This window comes from Desmodus rotundus, chromosome 4 (genome assembly GCF_022682495.2).
Source record: "Desmodus rotundus isolate HL8 chromosome 4, HLdesRot8A.1, whole genome shotgun sequence".
In the NCBI taxonomy this organism is placed as follows: Eukaryota; Metazoa; Chordata; class Mammalia; order Chiroptera; family Phyllostomidae; genus Desmodus; species Desmodus rotundus.
Genome location: NC_071390.1, coordinates 75,104,100 through 75,127,470, shown reverse-complemented (window position 1 = coordinate 75,127,470; position 23,371 = coordinate 75,104,100). Strand labels below are relative to the sequence as shown.

The window sequence follows — 23,371 nt, the reverse complement described above, 5'->3', positions numbered from 1 at the left end:
CATGTATTTCCTAAGTGAATTACACGAAACACCTCTTACACATCTCTCATCTTCTTCCTCATTGTTTTATTCAGATCTTCATCAATCTCTTAGATTTTTGCTATAGTTTCTTAACACGTCTCTTTGGCTCTATAAGTCATTTTTAAAACTTTTTACCAGGTTTTTTAAAGTAAAAACCAGAATTTGTTATTTGCATGTAGTAGAATCCTATTAAACAGAGAACATAGGCTATTTCTAATCAATAAAAAATATTTTCCAGGGGAAAGAAAAGAAACAGAGAACAGTCTTGACTTAGAACTTTAAAAAGTCAGGTGTACCCTATAAAAAGCCCTCCTCACACACCCCAGTCTCATTTATGTTGTTCCATCTACTTGTTTTTCTTCTGTGCTAGTTCTGAGTCGACCATTTTTGACTGTTTTATCCACTGTGGATGTTGTCTTTTTCATCTTGCATTCCCAGTGCCTGACGTTTTGCACATTTGTGAATGAAAGTGAATACACAACCTCTGCATTACTTATGGAATTCCAATAGGTTTTGTAAAAGTTACCCGTATTTTATGTGTATAATGCACACATTTTTGCCCAAAAAGATATTTGAGGGAAAAATAAGGATGCGCATTATACATGGTATAGTCATTACATACTGTGGGCATAATAACGGTACAAAGACGTAGGTGCATATTGCACGGCAAAATACTACAGAGCAATAATACATTTCATTTTAAGGTGTTTACTTGGTAAATACAGTTTTTTTTTTCATTGCTTTTTATTGCTGACAAGCTGATTTCATTTTCTAATATCTGTTTAATTAGGGGAGCCACAGACATTTGCATTAAAATTCAAGAGAGCTGAAGACTATCCCATTGATCTCTACTACTTAATGGACCTCTCCTACTCTATGAAAGATGATTTGGAGAATGTAAAAAGTCTTGGAACGGATCTGATGAATGAAATGAAGAGGATTACTTCAGACTTCAGGATAGGTGGGAATATTGAGAAAATTAATAATTTTCATTTGTATAAACCTTGACAGTTTTATTTTTCACTATATACTTGTGAGATAAAGAGGTGAAGTTTTAGCTTTTTCTTTCAAAGAGGACTGATAAGTCTTGTCACATATCTAATAATCTCTCCATGTCCTTGTTTCTCTGTTGTGTGTGCTACCATGTTACTTGATACAGATTACTGTTGTCCCTTGTATCCACAGGGGATTAGTTCCACACCCTCTGCAGATACCAAAATCCACAGATACTCAAGTCCCTTTTATAGAATATGTGCATTTAGGCAACAGCAGGGTCTGCCTACACATCACTTTATTCACATGGATTCATCATAGTGCTTGGTGCATGGCAAATTCAGATTTTGCGTTTTGGAATGTTCTGAGATTTCTCAAAAATATTTTTGGTCTGCATTTGGTTGAATCTCAGGGTGCAAAACCCATGGATATGGAGGGCTTGATAGTCTACCAAATAGGTAACGAAATGCTTATGTTCATAGGATTTTATAAACATGTTGAGTATTCAGATTCTATTTCGTTACTAATTAATATGACTGCATCGGTCAGTACAGCCCAATCCGACTTCAGATCTGAATTTTTCATGTTTTAATGATCTCCTTTCCAAACCTTATTGTTTCTCATTAAGGAATAAAGTTGACTCACATGTGGTAAGATTCTTGATTTATTTCTAATGCAAGTTTATTCATTCATCCATCCACCTGTCTCTGTGCCCTTTTTCCTGCACAGGGTTTGGCTCATTTGTGGAGAAGACTGTAATGCCTTATATTAGTACAACACCTGCCAAGCTCAGGAACCCTTGCACAGGTGATCAGAACTGCACCAGCCCATTTAGCTACAAAAATGTTCTCAGTCTTACTGATAAAGGGGAGGTATTTAACGAACTTGTTGGAAAACAACGCATATCTGGAAATTTGGATTCTCCAGAAGGTGGCTTTGATGCAATTATGCAAGTTGCAGTTTGTGGGGTGAGTACATTCATTTTCTACAAAGGGATGTTATTTGTATGAATTTTAAGTGTGATTCTACTCTCAGTTAGTAGAAAAAAATTACCTTTGTTACCATATTACACTCAATTATGCCAGAGAGATGCAGAATTTAGTCCCTTAAATTCCATCTGACCACAAGTACTTTATAAAAGCATATGTAATCATTTTGTCTCTATTTGAACCAGGCACTTAGTTCATTTATACTGAGTTTTAAAAATTCAGAATGCTTACTATTTGAAACAGTGGGGTACACTGGCGGTACTTGAGCTGTTGTTCCAGCTTTTTAGAGAGGCCCAGGTGTTCTGATGTTCTGGCTTTGTGTGGAGGTGGAACTGAGGTTGTCTGAGGTACTGCAGGAACTCAAATAGAGTGGCTTCAGGCGTCATTTCCTCTGGTCACTTTTCTTCTGCTCATCATCTTTAAGCATGGTTTTCCCTGTGTTTTTGTAATTCAGGAAGAAAGAACTTTTTTAAGTCCTAATTTATAAGCTGAGAACATGTATTTTGAGAAGACATACAATATTTGTAATTTTAATTACCAGATTTTCAGTAGTAGCAAGCTCGTGTCCATTGGACCAATGGTTAGAATTTAGGATCCACTTACCACCTGACCTTGTAATGCTGTAGCAGAAACCAGAAAACATTGTGAGGTAGATACAGTTTGTCTTTTCCGATTACAGTTGACATTCAGTATTATTCTGTATTAGTTTCAGGTGCACAGCATAGGGGCAGTCATGCACTTTGCAGAGTGGTCCCCTGATACTTCAGTACCCACCTGGCCCCACACACAATTATTATGATATTATTGACTATATTCCCTGTGCTGCAGTTTACATCTCTGTGACTCTTCTGTGACTAACCATTTGTATTTCTTAGTCCCTTCACCTTTTCACCCAGCTCCTCAACTCCCCTCTCCTCTGGCCACCACCAGTATGCTCTCTGTTTCTCCAAGTCTGTTTTTATTTTGTTTGTTTGCGTATCTTGTTCATTAGATTCCACATGTAAGTGAAATCATATGGTACCTGCCCTTTCTCTGTGTGACTTATTTCATGTAGCATAATAATACCCTCTGGGTCCATTCATACTGTTGCAAACGGTAAGATTTCATTCTTTTTGATGGCCAACTAAGTATTTCATTGTATATATGTACCACGGCTTTTTTATCTATTTGTCTATTCATGGGCACTTGGGTAAAGTTTGAGTACCTGCTACTATATCATTTTCCTTCTTTTTTTCCTTGTAGTACCCCTATTCCCTCAAAATTCCTCCTTGATTACAGATGTTTTGAAATGGTTACTTTTCAACCAATTTTTGCTAAGGTGCTAACTGATACCCAAGATAATAATATTGTATTACACTTTAGTAGTTAAGAGAACAGTCTTTTTACTATTAGAACATGGCTTTAAATTTTCTCATCACCACTGATCTTAGGCAATTTACTTTGCCACTCAAGAGGGCTGTTTCCTTCTCCTTAGGAAGTGATAATAGTAGCTATATGTCATGGGGCTATTATGAAGTTTATATTTAGTAATCCTTATAAAGTGCTACTAAGCACTCAGCAGATATTAACTACTATATTATTGCTACTTTTAACTTCTCTCTGGGTAGTTGCAATTTGAGGATAGTCGGCTTTTAAAGAGGAAGAAAGATTAATATTCTAGGTAGTGCCTCCCGACACCCTTTTTCTTTCCAGCCATTCGTTTGTGATCCTGTTAGTAGCTCACCATCAAGAGGACATTCTAGGCTCCCTGTAACTGTGCCTCCACCTGTGGGATTGAAACAGTCTATAGCACCCATGGCCACTGCTGTCTTTTTGAATGTTGGGCTGATTGAGATCAACTGTTCCACCTACTTCTCTAGATCCACTGAGATGCCAGCATAAATAACCTTAATTTCTGCTTCAAGAAATTTACAGTCTCGTGAGGATATAAACAGATGTATTGACTAACTCTAGACAGATATAATTACAAAATTACCAAAATAAAAGAGGATTTTATTGCTACATTAAATTCTTTGTTGAATAAGGGAGAGAATAAAATAAATGAAAACATAAGTATTATTGATGTGTTAGAATGGTGTAATTAAGCAGGGCAAGTCTTTGGAGAAGATCATTTGTTCTGTAATTAAGGAAGGAAGGCCTACTATGAGGGTCAATAAGGGAGTTCTTGCTGTAGAAGACAGCAGGGATGCAAGGGGACAGACAGCAGCAGGACGGTAAAGTAAAGGTAGGAGCTGAGACATTTTTATTTACATGTAAAGTACCTACTGTATGCTGGGCACTGTGTGAGCCGTTACCGATAAAAAGGTGAGCAGCACGAGATGTGAGATGTGGTCCCTGCCACACATAGAGTGAGTTAGCTTACTTTCTAGTCGGGAGACAGACATTGATTTTAAAAGATACAGTTTCTAAAAAGGAGCTGAGAGAAATGGACAGCCAGGCAAGATGCAGTTTACAGTGGGGTGGAGGAGCTTTATTCAGCGGGCTCTGTGTGTTTATCAGCAGTAACAGGATTAGCATTGTGAAAAGAGAAGATACAGAATAAAGTTAAAAGTATTGTGGTAGTCTGTATGAATTATTATAAGTAGTATTTTAAAATTACAATCCTTTTCTTTTTAAGTCATTGATTGGCTGGAGGAATGTTACACGGCTGCTGGTGTTTTCTACAGACGCGGGGTTTCACTTTGCTGGAGATGGGAAACTTGGTGGCATTGTTTTACCAAATGATGGACAGTGTCACCTGGAAAATAATGTATACACAATGAGCCATTATTATGTAAGTGCTTAATTTTTACACATTGAATGGATTCTTGTTGAATTTTAGTGTTTCATACTGAGTATTGTGGCTGACAGGCTTGTGGGTGTTTCAGGGTTTGAGGTTTTGTTATTTTGGTAAGTTCAGGTCCTGACCTAATGTGCAGGAAAGCTGGTATTGCTGTTTCTAAAGATGTGGCTTTGTGCTTGCTTCCTTCACTTAGACAAAGGGCCTCAGTAGGATGAAAGGAGCTACTTAGACAGTTATTGCATGCCTTGGCCATAGTTGCCTCTCCTTTCACTTGCATGGATCATTCGTTAGCAAGTTTGGTATTATTTCTAAACAAGTAATTTATGCAGTTTTAAAATAAACACCCTTCCTCTACTAAAAATAAAGACTGGCAAAGTATTTAGGTTCTGGAAGAAACTTAAACCTTGGTGAGTCTTGGTATTTTTCTTAAGTGATAGATAATACAACCTTTAATTACTGGCAATAATTTAATTTCATTGTTCTGACATTTAATATACAAAGAGAACCTTGCTTTATAAACCCTTTTTATTATGGGAATTTATATATATATATATGTATATATATATATATAAAGCGAGAAGAGGATTAGAAACCCACATGTAACACCACCCACTTCAGCAATTATTTGTGTTACTTCAGTGTCTTCTTGTGTAAGTAATCCACTTATATATGCAAATTATTATGATTTTCTTAAAAAACTGCAAAATGTATTGATTGGATGTAATTATATACTAAAATTTTACTACTTATTTTTTTAGGATTATCCTTCTATTGCTCACCTTGTCCAGAAACTAAGTGAAAATAACATTCAGACGATTTTTGCAGTTACTGAAGAATTTCAGCCCGTTTACAAGGTAACTATATATGTGCAAGATAAAAAGAACAAAACTTCTAGACTCTTTTTCTTTAGTCCTTAGAAGCAAAATCATATGTCTCAGATTAAGTGTGGAAAAATATCAGACAGACTAGATTTTACAAAAGTATGTTATATTTTTAATACATTTTATAAAAGTAGGTGTTTTTTTTTCAGTTCTGACTTATATATTATTTAGAAAATGTATAGGGAACTGGTATTTAAAAAGAAGTAATAGATGCTCAGTAGGTGCTTATGGTCAAATTAATATATTTGTATTTTGTATGTTTATCTTTTAATTGCAGGAACTGAAAAATTTGATCCCTAAGTCAGCAGTAGGAACATTATCTGCAAATTCTAGCAATGTAATTCAATTGATCATTGATGCATACAATGTGAGTACACTTTAAATAATACCTATTTGGACAATACCCTGTTGTGAATGCTTTGCTCAAAGAAAGTAAAACTCCCTTCATAACATAATTCAGGGGTTCCCAAAATGTTTTAGGATGACTCTAATCAAAAAAAGAGATTTTTACAACAATTTTCAAGATTCCAGTAGTTCCATGTGTTCCCCATAGTCGTTCCCCATCTTAACAGCATAAGTTACCATCCTACAGGGATGCCTTTTATGCGGCAGCCTTTTGTATTTGTCCTGAGTGGTCTGAGATTCTTAAAAAGCACTGGCTGGAACCTTTTCACTTGTTTTTGTTTTTGTTTTTGTTTTTGTTTTTGCCAGGGCTAACCTAGTTTCTCAGCCAAGTTGTCCCAGGTTAGTTGAGATCATAGGGCCGCATTGCCAATGGGGAAAGATGATGTTGGTTCTAAGTTCTTAGGACTCCTCAAAATTAATATCTAGCTTCTATGCCATACGATTATCATTATTTTAACTCAGTAATTAAAACAATACTCTTTTCAATCATGTACCTTATTTTGAAGAATTGATCTTGAATTTATGGGGGTGACACTGGTTGATCCTAATTAATTAGAGTCTGCTTCTCTAGGTTCTGTGTTTTCTAGGCACTCGGGATTTGGTTTCGGTTATTTTATTTAAATGATACTGTTCTCTTAACAGTTTAGTGTACTTAACTGGTTTTATGCATTCAACTTATTTTATAGTAGCATTTTGTTTGCCTTTCCTGTGTATAATTAGTCTTTATTTTAGTCCCTTTCCTCAGAAGTAATTTTGGAAAACAGCAAATTGCCAGAAGGAGTAACAATAAATTATAAATCTTACTGTAAGAATGGGGTGAATGGAACAGGGGAAAATGGAAGAAAATGCTCCAATATTTCCATTGGAGATGAGGTAGGTTATCTGAACAAGGAAACATTTTCTGAAGAAAAGAAAAAGTTGTTTCTTTATATAAGCAATCTAGTTTGTAATGTGAAAATAAAGGAAATGAGTAGCTTTTTGAAATATTTTTAGTAGATTTAAATTGCCTAGTTGTTAACTTAAAATTTAATCTTGTTCTTTTTCTTTAAGGTTCAATTTGAAATTAGCATAACTTCAAATAAATGTCCAAATAAGAATTCTGAAACCATTAAAATTAAGCCTCTGGGCTTCACTGAAGAAGTAGAGATTATTCTTCAGTTCATCTGTGAGTGTGAGTGCCAAAGTGAAGGCATCCCTGGCAGTCCAAAGTGTCACGAAGGGAATGGAACGTTTGAGTGTGGCGCGTGCAGGTACGCTGGAGGTTGTTGGAGAAGGACACAGAGAGGCATTGATTGGTTTGGAAAGTTATAGGCAGGCTATGTTTTGGGACATCCAGTGAAAAATCTCTATATGGATCTCTATAACCAGTATGATCTTGTGTGTGATATTTACAGAAAGTTCTTCCTTGCCTTTTTTTCTTAAGACTGCTCTTTAAAATAAAGTTTTTATTTTCATTTAACAAACTATTAAGGTAGCATTTGGTTTTTTTCTCTCATTTAATAGTGATCCAAGTTTTCTAGAGCTAAGTATGCTTATACTAATATGTTTATTAATACTTTTTTGTAAAAATATATCAAACTTATAATGGTGATTTTATCTGGGAAATGAAATTAGGAAGCAATGAAGGATGTTCACCTTATACTGTATATACTTCTACATTGTTGAAATAATTCTTTTAAATGAATATATTTTGCAAAATTAAGAAAACAGTATTTCAGAACTTAGAATCAAATTATTTTAAGTTGCATTTCTACACTGTGGTTACTTTTTAATTACAGATTACAGTTGATGCCCTGGCTGATGTGGCTCAGTGGATTGAATGCCAGCCAGCGAACCAAACGGTTGCTGGTTCAATTCCCAGTCAGGGCACATGCCTGGGTTGCGGGCCGGGTCCCCAGTTGGGGGTGCATGAGAGGTGGCTACACATTGATGTTTCTCTCCCTCTCTTTCTCCCTCCCTCCCCCACTATCTAAAATTAAAATAAACTTTAAAAAAATCTTTAAAAAATTACAATTAAAAATACACTGAATACAGCTTTCCCCTTAAAATTGTAATAGGAGGGAGAGTATTTTAATTAAATGTCAGTCCTAAAGGACTAGCTTCTTAAGGGTTTTAATCATGAGAAAAAGAAATGACTGTATTTCACCATCAGTTATTAACTGTCTGTTCTAAAGAGCAATTAAGGTGTTTATTTTTCATGTACATATCCTGAGTCATATAGATGCATTTTTAGTAAAATATCATTTAACTAAACAGGTTATCTTGAATATGTTTTGCCTTCCTTCCCTTTACATATTTAGCAGATACTACAGAATTAGTGTATTCAGTGTGTATAAGCAAGCATCAGGTGTTTTTTTTTTTTTTTTTTAATTTTTTTAAATTTTTTATTTTTTTAATTTTTTTTTCTTTTTTTTATATTTTTATTGATTATGCTATTACAGTTGTCCCATTTCCCCCTCCACTCCACTCCATCCTGCCCACCCCCCTCCCTCCCACATTCCCCCCCTTTAGTTCATGTCCATAGGTCATACTTATAAGTTCTTTGGCTTCTACATTTCCTACACTATTTTTACCCTCCCCCTGTCTATTTTCCATCTATCATCTATGCTACTTATTCTCTGTACCTTTTCCCCTCTCTCCCCCTCCCACTCCCTTAATGACAACCCTCATGTTCTAGTTGTTTGCCTAGTTTGCTCTTGTTTTTGTTTTATGTGTGGCCGTTAATAACTGAGTTTGCTGTCATTTTTACTGTTCCTATTTTTGATCTTCTTTTTCTTAGGTAACTCCCTTTAACATTTCATATAATAAGGGCTTGGTGATGATGAACTTCTTTAACTTGACCTTATCTGAGAAGCACTTTATCTTCCCTTCCATTCTAAGTGATAGCTTTGCTGGATACAGTAATCTTGGATGTAGGTCCTTGCGTTTAATCTTGGGTAATGTAATTATGATGTGCCTTGGTGTGTTCCTCCTTGGGTCCAGCTTCTTTGGGACTCTCTGAGCTTCCTGGACTTCCCGGAAATCTATTTCCTTTGCCAGATTAGGGAAGTTCTCCTTCATTATTTGCTCAAATAAGTTTTCAATTTTTTGTTCTTCCTCTTCTCCTTCTGGCACCCCTATAATTCGGATGTTGGAACGTTTCAAGGCGTCCGGGAGGTTCCTAAGCCTCTCCTCATTTTTCCAAGTTCTTGTTTCTTCATTCTTTTCTGGTTGGATGTTTGTTTCTTCCTTCTGGTCCACACCATTGATTTGAGTCCCAGTTTCCTTCTCATCACTATTGGTTCCCTGTACATCTTCCTTTGTTTCTCTTAGCATAGGCTTCATTTTTTCATCTGTTTTCCGAATAGATTCAACCAGGTCTGTGAGCATATTGATAACCAGTGCTTTGAACTGTGCATCCGATAGGTTGGCTATCTCTTCCTCGCTCAGTTGTATTTTTTCTGGAGCTTTGAAGTGTTCTGTCATTTGGGCCATTTTTTTTTTTTTTTTTTTTTTTGTCTTGGCGCGTCTGTTACTTTAAGGGGCGGAGCCTTAGGAGTTCACCAGGGCGGGGTAATGCTGGTCGCAGAGCTGTGACGCTGTACCTCGGGGAGGGGCCGAGTGGGAGCAATGGCGCCCGCCTCACTCTCCTTCGGCTTTCAATCTTTCACTCCGCTACCCACAATCAGACTGGGCCACTCTGGTGCTGGTTCCCGAGTAAGTGGGCCTGTGCGCACTCTAGGCCCCTGTGGGTCTCTCCAACGACCTCTCCTGTGAGGCTGGGAGTCTCTCCTGCTGCCGCCCCAACCCCCACGGGCGTTTTCAATCAGAGGTTTGAAGCTTTATTGGGTTACGCGGTCTGCTTCACTCCCTGCCGTTTGTCCGGTTTATCTGTGGGTGAACGTGGTGCCGCAATGTGCTACCCGCTGCTCTGCCTGCCCTGTTCTCCGCCACTCTGAGTCCGGCCCTCTGGGTTTATCTGTGCAAATGTGGGGCCGCAGGGTCTGCTAGTGCTCGGACTGCCTGCGCCATTTGTCCCACACTCCGCCAGTCTCAGTCCCGCCACAGCCACGCGAGTCCTCTCCACCCCGGTGCCCGTCTCCGCCCCTCCTACCAGTCTGGATGAATGGTTATTTTCTATTTTCTTGGTGTTGGTCCCCCTTGCTGTTCGATTCTCTGTCAGTTCTGGTTGTGCGAGGAGGCGCAGTGTGTCTACCTACGCCGCCATCTTGGTTCTCTCGCATCAGGTGTTTTAAAAGTATACAAGGAGTCTGAAAAGTCTGGGCCCATAGGATACATTTTTTCCCCCAAAATTTCATTTATTCATTTTTAGAGAAAGGGGAAGTGGGGGAGAGAAACAGCAATGTGAGAAACATCAATCGGTCACCTCTTGGCAGGGACTGAACTTGCAACACAGGCATGTGTCCTGACTGGAAATTGAACCATCAACTTTTTGGTTTGTGGGAGGACACCCAACCCAGTGAGCCACACCAGTCAGGATGGGATACATGTGTTTTTAAACAGTATGTTACTTCTGTTTTCAAGTGATAATGCTCAGTGTTTTTCTTCAGCTTCCATGCACTTTAGGAGTGTGTTTATTGTGCTTTTTTTGATTAACAGTTGGACCACTGCATTAAATTTACAGGTACTTCACCTATAATAGCAAATGTAATAGGGTATCTGTCGGGGGGCTTTAATGCAGCTGCCCAGGTTCCGCCACGGATGAAGAAAAAGACTACTACCAAGACATGATCTGCTTGGGGAGGAAAGGTGGCCGCTTCTCTCAAGGGGAGAAGGGCCCCGAGCCTCTCTCTCCAGGGGCTTTTATTAGGTTCATTTACATAGGAATACAGATAAAGCTCATCAATCATTGTCAGTCAGTAAGGGTTAAACAATACAAGATTTACAGAGAACTCTGAGGGCTTATTCTGAGTTACAGCCAATTAGTTAGAGGGCCATAAAACTTTAGGCGCCAGACTCATCTCAGGTCTGGACCCTTATCTCTTAAACTGAGGGTACAAATTAAGTAGGTTTCACAGGAATGTATGTGTTTTTCTTAGGCCTGATTCCCCAGGGAATCCGCCCCTCCCAGCACAGGACTGCACTGCCCTCTGTTATTGCTTCAGGCTTAAGTCAGGCAAGGGAAGTAAGGCAGCCAAGAGATTAGGAGACTTCTTGCAGACAGAATGAGGACTCAGGCTATTTCAAAGCCGAGGGGCGAGGGTCCATCACCCCCTTTTTCCACAGCCCCCCCGAGTCCTTCCCTACAGGCCTCTTCCGTGACCATGCTTGTCTTAGGTTGATCCTCCCTTGAGGATTCTTACCTGTCATTGACTAACTGTCCAAGCTCAGGGCCAAGCAGGGTGAAGTGGGCAGAAGTGGCACACCTGCCAGGGAGACAAGCTTTGTCTCCTTAGTGGCTTATGGTCCCAAGTCTGACTCAGCCTTAACCATGAGGGGTTACAGCCTCTGAAACCAGGCAGGGCGGTTCCCAACAGGTATCATTTGCAAACATACTCTTTAAAAATAAATTTATTCTGTTTGTAAATGTTTTATTTACCTGTTAATTACTAGATTACAGTTTTTCATCGTAATTAAAAGGTTACTCTCCTTAGGAAAGATTTTTTTCCCTAGGCCCTTGCATCTATACATTCTGTATGAACTGGAATGGCTGGTCTTGTGTGCATATATATACTTTTGTGTACACGAACACTCCATGTAATGTAATCGTAGTGTAGACATTGTTCAGTCTTATCTCCTCTCCCATTCTTTGCAGGATCATAACTAGTTATTTTGTTGTTATTTTATTGGATTGAAATATTGGACTCTCTCGTTAGGTGCAATGAGGGGCGCGTTGGCAGACACTGTGAATGCAGCACAGATGAAGTGAACAGCGAAGACATGGATGCGTACTGCAGGAAAGAAAACAGCTCCGAGATCTGCAGCAACAATGGAGAGTGTGTCTGTGGGCAGTGTGTTTGTAGGAAGAGGGATAATACAAATGAAATTTATTCTGGCAAATTCTGCGAGTGTGATAATTTCAACTGTGATAGATCCAACGGCTTAATTTGTGGAGGTGAGAAAGTGGTCGGAAAATGGTTATAAAATGTGATTGTCATTTAATACAATAAAGATTTTGGAGTTTGCTTGGTGATAGAGAGAGGATGGCATTGAGGGTCCATTCATCTTCTAGATATACTTTCTTCCTCATTATTGCTTATTTTTACTTTTAAGTTAATGCTTTGTTTTTTATATGTTTAACCATTGTTACAAGAAATGATATTTTTAATTATAGGAAATGGTGTTTGCAAATGCCGTGTGTGTGAATGTAACCCCAACTACACAGGCAGTGCGTGTGACTGCTCTCTGGACACAACGTCATGCATGGCCACAAACGGACAGATCTGCAATGGCCGAGGCGTATGTGAGTGCGGCGCCTGCAAGTGCACAGATCCCAAGTTTCAGGGGCCAACTTGTGAGATGTGTCAGACCTGCCTCGGTGTCTGTGCTGAACATAAGTAAGTTCAGAATAGTTGATACTTACTGTCTGTTGCCCTATGTATTATCACTAAATCTACAAGAGTACCTACAATAATTACCACTGTAAAAAGTACCACTGTAAATTATATGCAACACAGAAGCCCAATCTTTAAATCTTAAAATAATCTTTCTCAATACCTCATGGTATTGAAACATGTCATATGAGAGTGGTACTATTACTTTAATCTGAATTTGTTATATAATTAAATCTGTATAGTAACCTTTGTTAAATTAGCATTACCAATTGCTGAATTACTACCTTTTGACCAAGCACAATTGATGGTTTTGCCTCTTGAACTGTTATTATATCAGCGACACATTGTTTAAATTACTTTGGTTTTATGTTATATAATTAATATATGATAGGGCTAGTTTTATTTTACTAGTCTTATTTCTGTTTCAGGATTTTAATTTGAACTGTAATAAATTATAACATCACTTGGGAAACTAGCATCTTTATATTTAGTTTCTCATTGGTAAATATTGTATACCTCTCTATTCAAATATTTCATTGCTTTTGGTTTAATGTGGTCAAATTTTGAGTCTAGCCCACAAAATAACCTTTAAGCAATTATAAATAATAAATTTTAAATGTAATAATTTGTGTTTTAACAGAGAATGTGTTCAGTGCAGAGCCTTCAATAAAGGAGAAAAGAAAGACATATGTGCACAGGAATGTTCCCATTTTAACATTACCAAAGTTGAAAGTCGGGACAAATTACCCCAACCAGGGCAGGTCGATCCCCTGTCCCACTGCAAGGAGAAGGATGTTGATGATTGCTGGTTCTATTTCACATATTCAGTGAATGGGAACAATGAGGCCATTGTACACGTTGTAGAGACCCCAGGTATAAATCTGATAGTTTCAAAATGCCTTTCATTTTCTGTTATGTCTTGTTTCTGCTCCTTAGGTGTTTCTCTGGTGTCCAGGGATGGCCTCCAGCTTGATTATTTTAGTTTAAGGTTGGGACAATTTTTAGTCTCAAAGTTTAAAATAGTAGTTAAGTAATGTTATAAGAAATGAGGAAGAGTAACAGTATAAGAAATGAGGAAGAGTAACGGTATAAGAAATGAGGAAGAGAAAGAACAGAACAGTATAAGAGATGAAGTTTTATGAGTGGAGAGTTTGAAGATTAAGTGCGGTAGTCCACACAAAGTAGTTCACACAATGCCTGACACTTAGTAAGAGTTATATATCGTTATTGATGATATTTATCTTGGAGCTTGGTGTTTCTATGTGCTTTTTTGTATATTTGGTTTTTTGTGGGAATGTAAGTTTTCATTTCTCTTGGATAAATAGTAGGAATGAATTTGGTAATGGAAAAAAAATACAATGAAAATTAAATCAAGAAAAAAAAGTAAAAAAAAAAAAAGGATTTGGTGCCATAAGGGATGCATATGTTTACAGGGAAGAGCCAAACTGGTTTCTAAAGTCTCTGTACTGTTTTGCCTATTCAGATTTGTGTTTTGTAATAGTGCCTCCCAGTGTTTTCTTCCTTGTCTTTTCATTTTGTTACCAAGATATTTTGAAGACCAGAAGCTTTAATTTTAATTGAACTACAGTTTACCAAGTTTTTCTTTTATGTATCTTGCTTTTGTTATTTCATCTGAGAGCTCTTTGTCTAACTCGAGTTCATAAAGATTTTTCTCTTGTGTTTTTCTTCTAGAAATTTTATAGTTTTGGTTTTTCATTTAGGTCTTTACCCCATCTGAGTTAATCTTAGCATATGGAGTGACTTCCTGGTTTTTTGCATATGAATGTCCAGTAGTTCTAGCATCATTTGTATAAAAGACTGACCTTACTTAACCTTTGTTGAAATGAGATAACATATGTGTGGGCCTATTTCTGAGTCTATATTCTATTCTGTTAATCTCTGCAACTATCTTAGCTGATATTACACTGTTTCAATTACTGCCACTTTATACTATTTTTGAAGTCTGATAATGTGAGTTGTTCAACTTTGTTCTTTTCCAAAAGTATTTTTCAAACACTTCCCAAGTTTTCTGCTTTCCTTGTAAATTTTAGAGTTAACTTGCTGATAACTCTAAAAATCCTGCCAGGATTTTGATTTGGGATTGCATTGATCAAATTAGAGGAGAATTGACATTTTAAAATACTGTGTCTTCTAATTCGTGAACATGGAATGATTTCTTTCAGCAATGTTTAGTAACTCCTAGCATGCAAATGTTGCACATATTTTGTTGGATTTATACATAACTATTTCATGACTCTTGAAGCTATTGCAGAGGATACTATTCTAAAATTCAGTTCCCAATGTGTAAAAATAAATTTTTGTATAAACATATAAATACATAATAGTTTTTTATTTATTAATCATGTAACCTGTGGCCTTGTAAGTCACTTGTTACTTCTAGTGTCTTTTATAGATTCTTGGGGATAGTTTATATTCACTTATCTTTTTATAAGAGACTGTCCAGTTCTTTGTAGTTTTAGCTGTACTGTGTGCACATTAATCCCTTGTGTGCTCAGTTTTTTTTTCATACTTTACAGAGTGCCCCACTGGTCCAGACATCATTCCAATTGTAGCTGGTGTGGTGGCTGGAATTGTTCTGATTGGCCTTGCATTGCTGCTGATTTGGAAGCTTTTGATGATAATTCATGACCGAAGGGAATTTGCCAAATTTGAAAAGGAAAAAATGAATGCCAAATGGGACACGGTAAGTTGCAAAACATCTAAGAAGTAAGGTGGGTCATAAAGTAAATGTAATGCTTCTGAGACTTGTTTATATTAACTCTAAAACTGATTATTAATGTCCTCATTAAGTGTTGCATTTTGTAAAAAACAAAACATCTTAAATATATTTATTGAAATGCTGTAAGAATGTAACTTCTGGTTACTGTGGTCACTATTTTTATTTCCTTAATAATTTTGATCTTAAATCAGCTTTTCTGCCTTTTCATCTCATGTAAAGTGGAGTCCTATTCAATGGAAAGATTCTCTCTCTCTCTCTCTGTCTCTCTCTCTCTCTCTCTAACAAAGAACCTTAAGTGGAAAGCACCCAGACTCAAAAGGCTACATACTGTATGATTTCTTTTATACGACATTCTGGAAAAGGCAGAACCAGAGGGACAGCAATCAGATTTGTGGTTTTCAGGGGCTGGAGTGGGGGTAAGGGTTATGAGGCATCTTTTAGGGATGACCTGGATTGTGGATATGTTTATAAATTTGAGAATTCATGGAACTGTACTTAAAAAGGATATATAAACTATATATAAAGCAAATAACCTTGCTTTATATAAAAAAATGTTTTTAAATGTTAGTGGCTGAAACTTTGTGCTGGTGTTCAGGGCTTTGAAATTTGCAGTCAGGTGGGGTGGCCAGGTGTTGGCCCTCATGTAGTCATCTTGTAATACAGGAAGGCTGTGACAATTTTTAGTGTTTTTAAATTATAAATGAATTTTAGTCATTTGCATTTTAGTACAGTTTGCTTGGTTTTTTTTTAAATAATGAATTTTAGAATTATAGAAACAGTAAAATTAGTGAAATAGTAAAAATTCTTTTTTATAGTGTTTAAACACTATACATGTCCATTTTTCTTGATGAAATCATTAGAAATTATTTCTTTTACTTTAGCAAGAGAATCCGATTTACAGGAGTCCTATTAATAATTTCAAGAATCCAAACTATGGACGTAAAGCTGGTCTCTAAGTGCCGTTCGTATTTTCTTTCATTTTCTATCTTTGCATGTGAACTGTCATCCTTTTTGACTGCACTGTGTGTCCTTTATCACTATTGCTATTTTTTTTAATCTGGCTTTATTTATATGATTATATTATGGCCTTTCTTTTTTGTGTGTTAATTTAGAGTTAGTGTTTAGGAGGGCTTTAAAATAATGGCCTAGAAGCAGCAGCTGTGTTGTAGTACAAAGAGAATGTGCTTTGTGGTCCGACAGACTAGGGTGAAATCCCAGCTCTTCCACTAAGTAGAATAGCATTGAGCCACTCAGTTTCCAGAGCTTTAGTTTTTCATATCTTTAACAATGAGTCACTCAGAATGTCTAATGCGTGGTGTTGTTTTTTACTGACATGATATCAGCATGTCAGTCATAACCCTCACTATAGACCAGTGCTTTAGATGGTATTATCCTTAGAGAAAAAATTTCCATGTGTAATTTTTAGGGTGAAATAGTGAAAAATGAATATAAATCTAAATTGCAAAATAGGACAAAATAGATGTAACCTGGCATAACATTTGTTGATTCCAGAACTATTTTGAGATTCTTTATCTTGATTGCAATTTGAAATTCTATTAAAAACCAGAAGACCTTTTATTTGTATATATAAATATAATTCTTGTTAATCATTGAATGAGTATAATATTCAAATCTAATATTGAACTTTTTAGAAAAAAACTAACCAAGACTTTAAAGAGAAAAGTTTATAGTTTTAAATAAAAACTTAGTTGAAAATTTCATAGTTGTAATAAGGCTCACTTATCCTCTTCTGTAAGCTAGGACAAGTTATTTTGGTGGGCCTATGTTTTATCTGGATGATAAATTTATCATTGTCTTCCCAGTAGTGGACAGGATTCTTCCTTATATCTGAATTTTCATGAAGTGCTTCTAGAATATTTTAGTATAAGCCCCTAAAACTCTGTGATAAAAAGATTGTGATTAGAACAATTTCTCCTTCCTGGTCATATAGAATTCTTCTTTCCTTTCCCAACTACTGATTTCACACATGAGAAAACTGGGGCACAAGAAGGATTAGGTAACTTGGTCCAAGTTCACAACTTGTCAGTGGAAGAGCTGAGATTCAAACCCAGGCAGTTGGGCTCCATTTCCATGTTATCCACTACCTTACACTGGTAGCAATCACATATTCTTCAGGAGACTCTGTTACCTGATTAAGAAAAGATAGATCAGTCTTTATGGAGCATTATAGCTTTTGACATTTATTGTAACTTATATTGGACAAACATTGTAAAAGGGAAATCACTTTATTACATAGAAACCAAAACTGTAGTTTTGCTTCTAAAATAATAGCAACTAAGATCTTAATACAAGAATGTTAGTAATTTTAGATGTATAGGGAATATTATTAATATTAGAATCCATTACTGGTCCCATTTTCCTTTTATTTCTAAGCAGATTTTGAGGCTTGAAATGGCAAAGTTAAATTCACGGCAGAAAAACATAGATTCAAATATAGGCAGGTTGCTCCATTTTCATATTAGTCTAAGACTTGCCACATTCTTTTTCTTACATAGTACTTTCCAGAAAGTGATTTTTAGAAGGAAACTGATTTGCTTGGAGTTTCTTTCTTCACTTCTTTGTTCCTCCCTTCCTTCCTCAGAACTTTCCCTCACTCTTTCTTTCTTTTTTTGTGGTATGTCAAAGCAGTCAAATACTGACAATTTCATAGGATTATTTCTCATAGAAGAAAAAACTCTGTATGTCCAAAAGGTAAAATCTTTACCTTTACCATGTATTGAATTATACTTTGAAGGAAACTCAGTGTTTGTATTGCTAACTTAATTTTTAATTTTTGGCTGAAATGTTACTTTTTCAGCCAAAATAAGCATTTTGGATAATTAAAGCAGCAAATGTAAAAATGTCTATTCGTTAGTGAAATCCAGACAAACTAGTTGCTACAGATTATTCTGAGTTGGTTTGTCAAGAAAAATTAAACTGTAAATGAAAAATAGAATTTAATGAATGAATATCAAGAAATTAAAATAAATCATGGCTTATGAAGCATTTTCTGATATGGGACCAAAATTTGTCGATTGATTATATATATAAATTATTTATATATATTTATATATATACACACACACACATATATATAAACTATATATGTATAATAAAATATATATATTTTGAGTTTTGTCATCTTTTATTTATTTATTTTTAAAGATTTTATTTATTTTATTTTTAGACAGAGGGGAACAGAAGGAGAAAGAGAGGGAGAGAAACATCAGTGTGTGGTTGCTTCTTGTGCACCCCCCACTGGGGACCTGGCCTACAACCCAGGCATGTGCCCTGACTGGGAATCGAACCAGTGACTTTGGTTCACAGCCTGCGCTCAATCCACTAAGCTATACCAGCCAGGGCCAATCAGTTATATTATTAACATATTTTGGATAATGAGCAACCACTGTAATTATTTCAGCTCATAAGACTCTCATGTAGGGACATTAGAAAAATCAGATTATCAACTTTGTAATTGTTCAAGTGGATTAAAAAATTCTTTAGTATGTTCTCCCCTGCTGTTATGTAAAAATAAATGGATTCCTAATCTCCCACAGTCATGCATTGTATATGTAATGTATTTTGTAGAGGTGATTCTGTAGTTACCCCTGTTAGCTATTCCAGAGTGAGCACAAAGATGAAATTTTATTGAGTAAATTTCTCAGTATAATCCTATTCTCTTGATTTAAATAGGCTTTGCTTTTTGTTGGGAATAGAGGTGGGTTGCATTCTGAATGTTGAAAACTAATCTGAATTATATTTGTTTATCAAAATGATGCTTAATGTAGATAGTTTCATTTTACCTCTAACCTTGCATGTTGAATTTTTTTTGAATGGACTTTGAAATAATAAATGTAAATGTTTGTATATATGAAAGGGAAACTTTCCTCCAAAGGTAAGTTCTGCCGTATAAATTGTACTGTGGGCTTGTCAATAACAAGTGTTTTTTTTTTTCTTCTTTTGGTTTTTGTTTTCTGGTTTTTTGTTTTTTTTTTTTTTACCTCCTTTATAATTCTTAAGGATTAAATATTAGATTTACCTAAAGCATTATTTTAAATAAACTTAAGTAAGTGATAATTTATTTTCCTAGCATATGTGAAAGAATGGGCAGTACTATAGCTGGAAATAACAAGTATAACTTATTTGTACTCTATAACTTGTTATGAATGTAGTTGCTAGGGTCCAGTTTACTGTCTCCATTGTGAAATGTCTGCTATAATATGTTTGTGATAATGTATTGTCTTCAGCTGGGATTAGAGCTCAGAATTTGATATATGATTTTTATCATCCATATTATTTTTTTGAGTGATCCTTAGTTCCTCCATATTTCTGAAAAAAAATGACCAATCAAGCTGTATTTTACACTATGGGGGGACATGGGATTGGGGCTAAGGCATGTCATCATGTTTTAATTGGTATTCAGATTAACTGCTGAAATCATAGTGGTTTATTTGGTGTCTCTCAGGACCTAGCCCTTATATGCTATATGTCCCCTTAGTGATTTCCTGTCTACAGGATAAAATCCCATCTGTTTAGCATGGCATAGAGGACCCTGCCTGATTTGGCACTGTCATCTTTCTTGTCTTTTCTCCATTCCCCACTCCTCAAAACATACACTCCCACGTGCACCCTTAAGAACTTCTGAGCCATAGATATTTGTGCATAAATGTGCTATTCCTTTTCCTCCACCTTGAACTTTGATTTGCGTACATTTCTATTTACCTTTCAATATTTTTATCTGTACTCAATTTCACTATGACAGTGTTTCTGATCTCAAAGTCAATTCCTTTTTTCTTACACTATTTTCTATTGTGTACATAATTCTACTTTGTATTGTACTACATTAAAGTGACTTATGTTCATGTTTGTCATCCACCAGACTGTGTCCTTCTAGAGTGCAGAAATTGTGGCAGTGAAAGCCAGATCCAAATATACTCTGTAGTGAAGTGTGAATAAAATTTAACAGCAAAAATTAGTTTATATGCTTTCTATAAATATTTTTAAAAACTAACTGCAAATAGTAATATAGTGAAATATAATGAAACATTTTAAAATCATAATTTTTGTCTAAAACCTCAATGTTTTAAGTTTTTATTTAATATTTGATTTGTACTCACTGTAATTTAATAATTCTCACTGATGGAGAATTATTGGGCTGTATTTCTCACTTGGCTTTCAAGCCTACTTTCAGTCTGTAAGACCAGGAGGAAAGAGAATGCTATAGCAGATATTTGAATGTATCAATTAGCATGAGACTTTTTTCAGAAAGTGGAAGTATGAGGTTGTATGTTATTTTCCCCTTTTTAATTTTTTAAAATTTTTCTTTACCTGAGCCGCCTATCGTGAATTTTTCCTTTTTCCATTTTCTTTTTCTTATTTTTTAAAAATATTTCTTTTAGTTATTTTTCTGCCTAAAATATTACTCAGTATACTTCTGGATCTTGAAAGAATTCTTGTGTTTATGGCTTGAGTCATTTACTGGACCTAATTTCAGTACTGTTTATTAAAATACAGTGTTACAATAAAATTAAAACATATTACTGATACCATATTGAATAATAAATATTATTTTATGAAGAGTGGTAATTATGTTTGTTAACATTATAAGCAAATTTAGTTATGTAGTGACTTGGTGGAGTCTCAGTGCCCTCAGTGACACTGAAAACCTTACCCCAGAACTCTCTAAATTAGCAACTTTTGTGGAAGAACCTCAGAACACCTCCCTCCCTCACAGAAATGAAAGCCAAGGGTTCCCTTTAATTAGCAGGCATCCTCTGTGCACAGTAAAGGCTTAAGAATTAGGCAGTTGATGGCAAAAGAGTTAATTCTTTCTTAAGACAGGCATTCAAAGCTAATTAAAAGAGAGAAACCAGAGCAGAAACACTCTGCCATGGAGGATGTTCTTGAATGAACTCTGCAGTGGAGGAAGGACTCATGAATGAATAATGCCAGATTACAGGGTAGCTTTAGACCTATTGAGTAAAACTTCCCTTTTTCATATTAATGTAAACTTTTAATATGTTTTTGAAAAATGGAGTGTGATATCTAGACCAATTAGATATAAATAACTTCCAAAAATGACTGTAGCTTTTAATATTGTTTTATAAAATAATATTACATGATTTTAGTAGAGTAACTGATAATTTTTCTCACTTTTTTTTTTAGGGTGAAAATCCTATTTATAAGAGTGCTGTGACAACTGTTGTCAATCCGAAGTATGAGGGAAAATGAGCACTACCTGTACAGATTACACAACACTGAATGCAAAGTAGTGATGATTTTCATAGTCACAGAATAAGGTAGCTTTAGGGCAATGTCACCATGGGTTTTACTCATGTGCAGGTTTTAAAGATGTACAATATGTATAATCTTAAATTTTTTCTATTATTTTGAAAATAATGTTATAATCAATGCCAGGGACTGACACAAGACTTGAGACAGGATACTTATTCTTGTCAGCTAAAGTCATGTTGTGCCTTTTTATCCTTTTCCTCCTGGACTATTTGAATCAAGTGCTTATTGGATTAAATGATGTTTTTAGGATGATTGAAAGGGCAATAGTTTAAAGTAGTGAGAATGATGAGCGTTTCTCAGTATGAAGTATTCAAACTTATTTTTAGCTTTACAGATATGTTACTTCTCAGTTATAAGAAAGTCAAAGGTAAATGTATTGCTAGCCAGCTTAGAATTGTTTTAAATTTTTTTTGCTACTTGACTGTTAGACATGACTGATGACATATCTGAAAGATGAGTGTTTTAGGAGTTAGTTGTGTAAAATAGTTTTGAAATATTTGATCTATAGAAGCGATGGGAAAATGTCAGTTAGGAAGGGGAAACAGCTTTAAATAAAAACCTGTGTGCCATTTTAAGAGTTACTTAATCTTGCAACTTTTATTGCCTTCTCTTTATAAAGTCAAACCTTGGATAAAAATATTGGGAAATTTTAGGCAAAAATCATTAATTTAGCATTATATACATAAAGGTCTTAATTTACATAGTATATTCTGAATTGGGACCTTTGGGTGAGTTTATTTTATTGTGTTTTGTTTAAAGCCTGGTGCTTTTCATCACCACTTCTAATCATTTAATGTATCTATAATTTGGGGGTAAGGCTTTTCTTTAATTAGTACTTTTTCTTTGATGTTTTAGCTGTAAATTTGCCTAATGAATATGTGAAGTTGTACTGGGACTTATGCAATTACTATCACTATGCCAGCCTTACTTTCAGTCAGTGCTATGTAACAGACCACTGTGTACTTATTCCTCACAGTTTGAGTTACCCATTTTGTTTCATATCAATCATATTCTTATTTTAAGTGCCTTTTAATTTTAATAGTTCACTTTTTACAATGCTGTTTACTGAATTTATTTATTAAATAAAAAGACCTAAAATAACAAATTGGATATTTTCATTCTATATTGGTATATTTTGTCAGTGTGTTTGCATGAAAATTTTATAGCTTAAAGAGTTTCGGTATAAAACACTACTGGTGAGTGGGTATTTCACTTAAGAAGCTAAAAACATAGTTCTTTAAAAAAAGATGTACTGGGGAGAACCAAGATGGCGGCATAGGTAGACACACTGCGCCTCCTCACACAACCAGAACTGACAGAAAATCCAACGGCAAGGAAGTCCAACACCAAGTAGATAAAAAAGAAACATACATCCAGACTGGTAGGAGGGGCAGAGACGGGCACCGGGGTGGAGAGGACTCGCGTGCCCATGGCGGGACTGAGACTGGCGGGGTGTGGGACGAACAGGACAGGTAGTCTGACCACTAGCAGACCCTGCGGCCCCACATTCGCTCACAGATAAACCAAGAGGGCCTGACTCAGAGTGGCAGAGAACGGGGCAGGCAGAGCAGTGGGTAGCACCCTGCAGCCCCACACTCACACACAGATAAACCAGGACGAACGGCGGGGAGCGAAGCAGACCGCGTAACCCAGCGCTCCAGTGCGGGAAAATAAAGCCTCAAACCTCTGATTGAAAGTGCCCGTGGGGGTTGGGGCAGCAGCGGGAGAGACTCCCAGCCTCACAGGAGAGGTCATTGGAGAGACCCACAGGG

At 36.0% G+C, this 23,371-nt stretch overlaps 1 protein-coding gene across 2 annotated transcripts in view; it reads left to right on the top strand.

The window, feature by feature from the left end:
* Window positions 1–22,704, top strand: part of ITGB1 (integrin subunit beta 1) — a 48,056-nt gene extending 25,352 nt beyond the window's left edge. For both annotated transcript variants that reach the window (XM_024574775.4, XM_045183706.2), the window contains exons 5-16: window positions 812–982; window positions 1,744–1,982; window positions 4,621–4,776; window positions 5,544–5,639; window positions 5,944–6,033; window positions 6,804–6,944; window positions 7,122–7,321; window positions 11,888–12,126; window positions 12,346–12,568; window positions 13,206–13,438; window positions 15,103–15,269; window positions 21,471–22,704. In XM_024574775.4, coding sequence (XP_024430543.1) covers window positions 812–982; window positions 1,744–1,982; window positions 4,621–4,776; window positions 5,544–5,639; window positions 5,944–6,033; window positions 6,804–6,944; window positions 7,122–7,321; window positions 11,888–12,126; window positions 12,346–12,568; window positions 13,206–13,438; window positions 15,103–15,269; window positions 21,471–21,536 — 2,021 coding nt within the window. In that variant the 3' untranslated portion in view covers window positions 21,537–22,704. The remainder of the gene's footprint in view (window positions 1–811; window positions 983–1,743; window positions 1,983–4,620; window positions 4,777–5,543; window positions 5,640–5,943; window positions 6,034–6,803; window positions 6,945–7,121; window positions 7,322–11,887; window positions 12,127–12,345; window positions 12,569–13,205; window positions 13,439–15,102; window positions 15,270–21,470) is intronic.
* The last annotated feature ends 667 nt before the right edge of the window (window positions 22,705–23,371 follow it).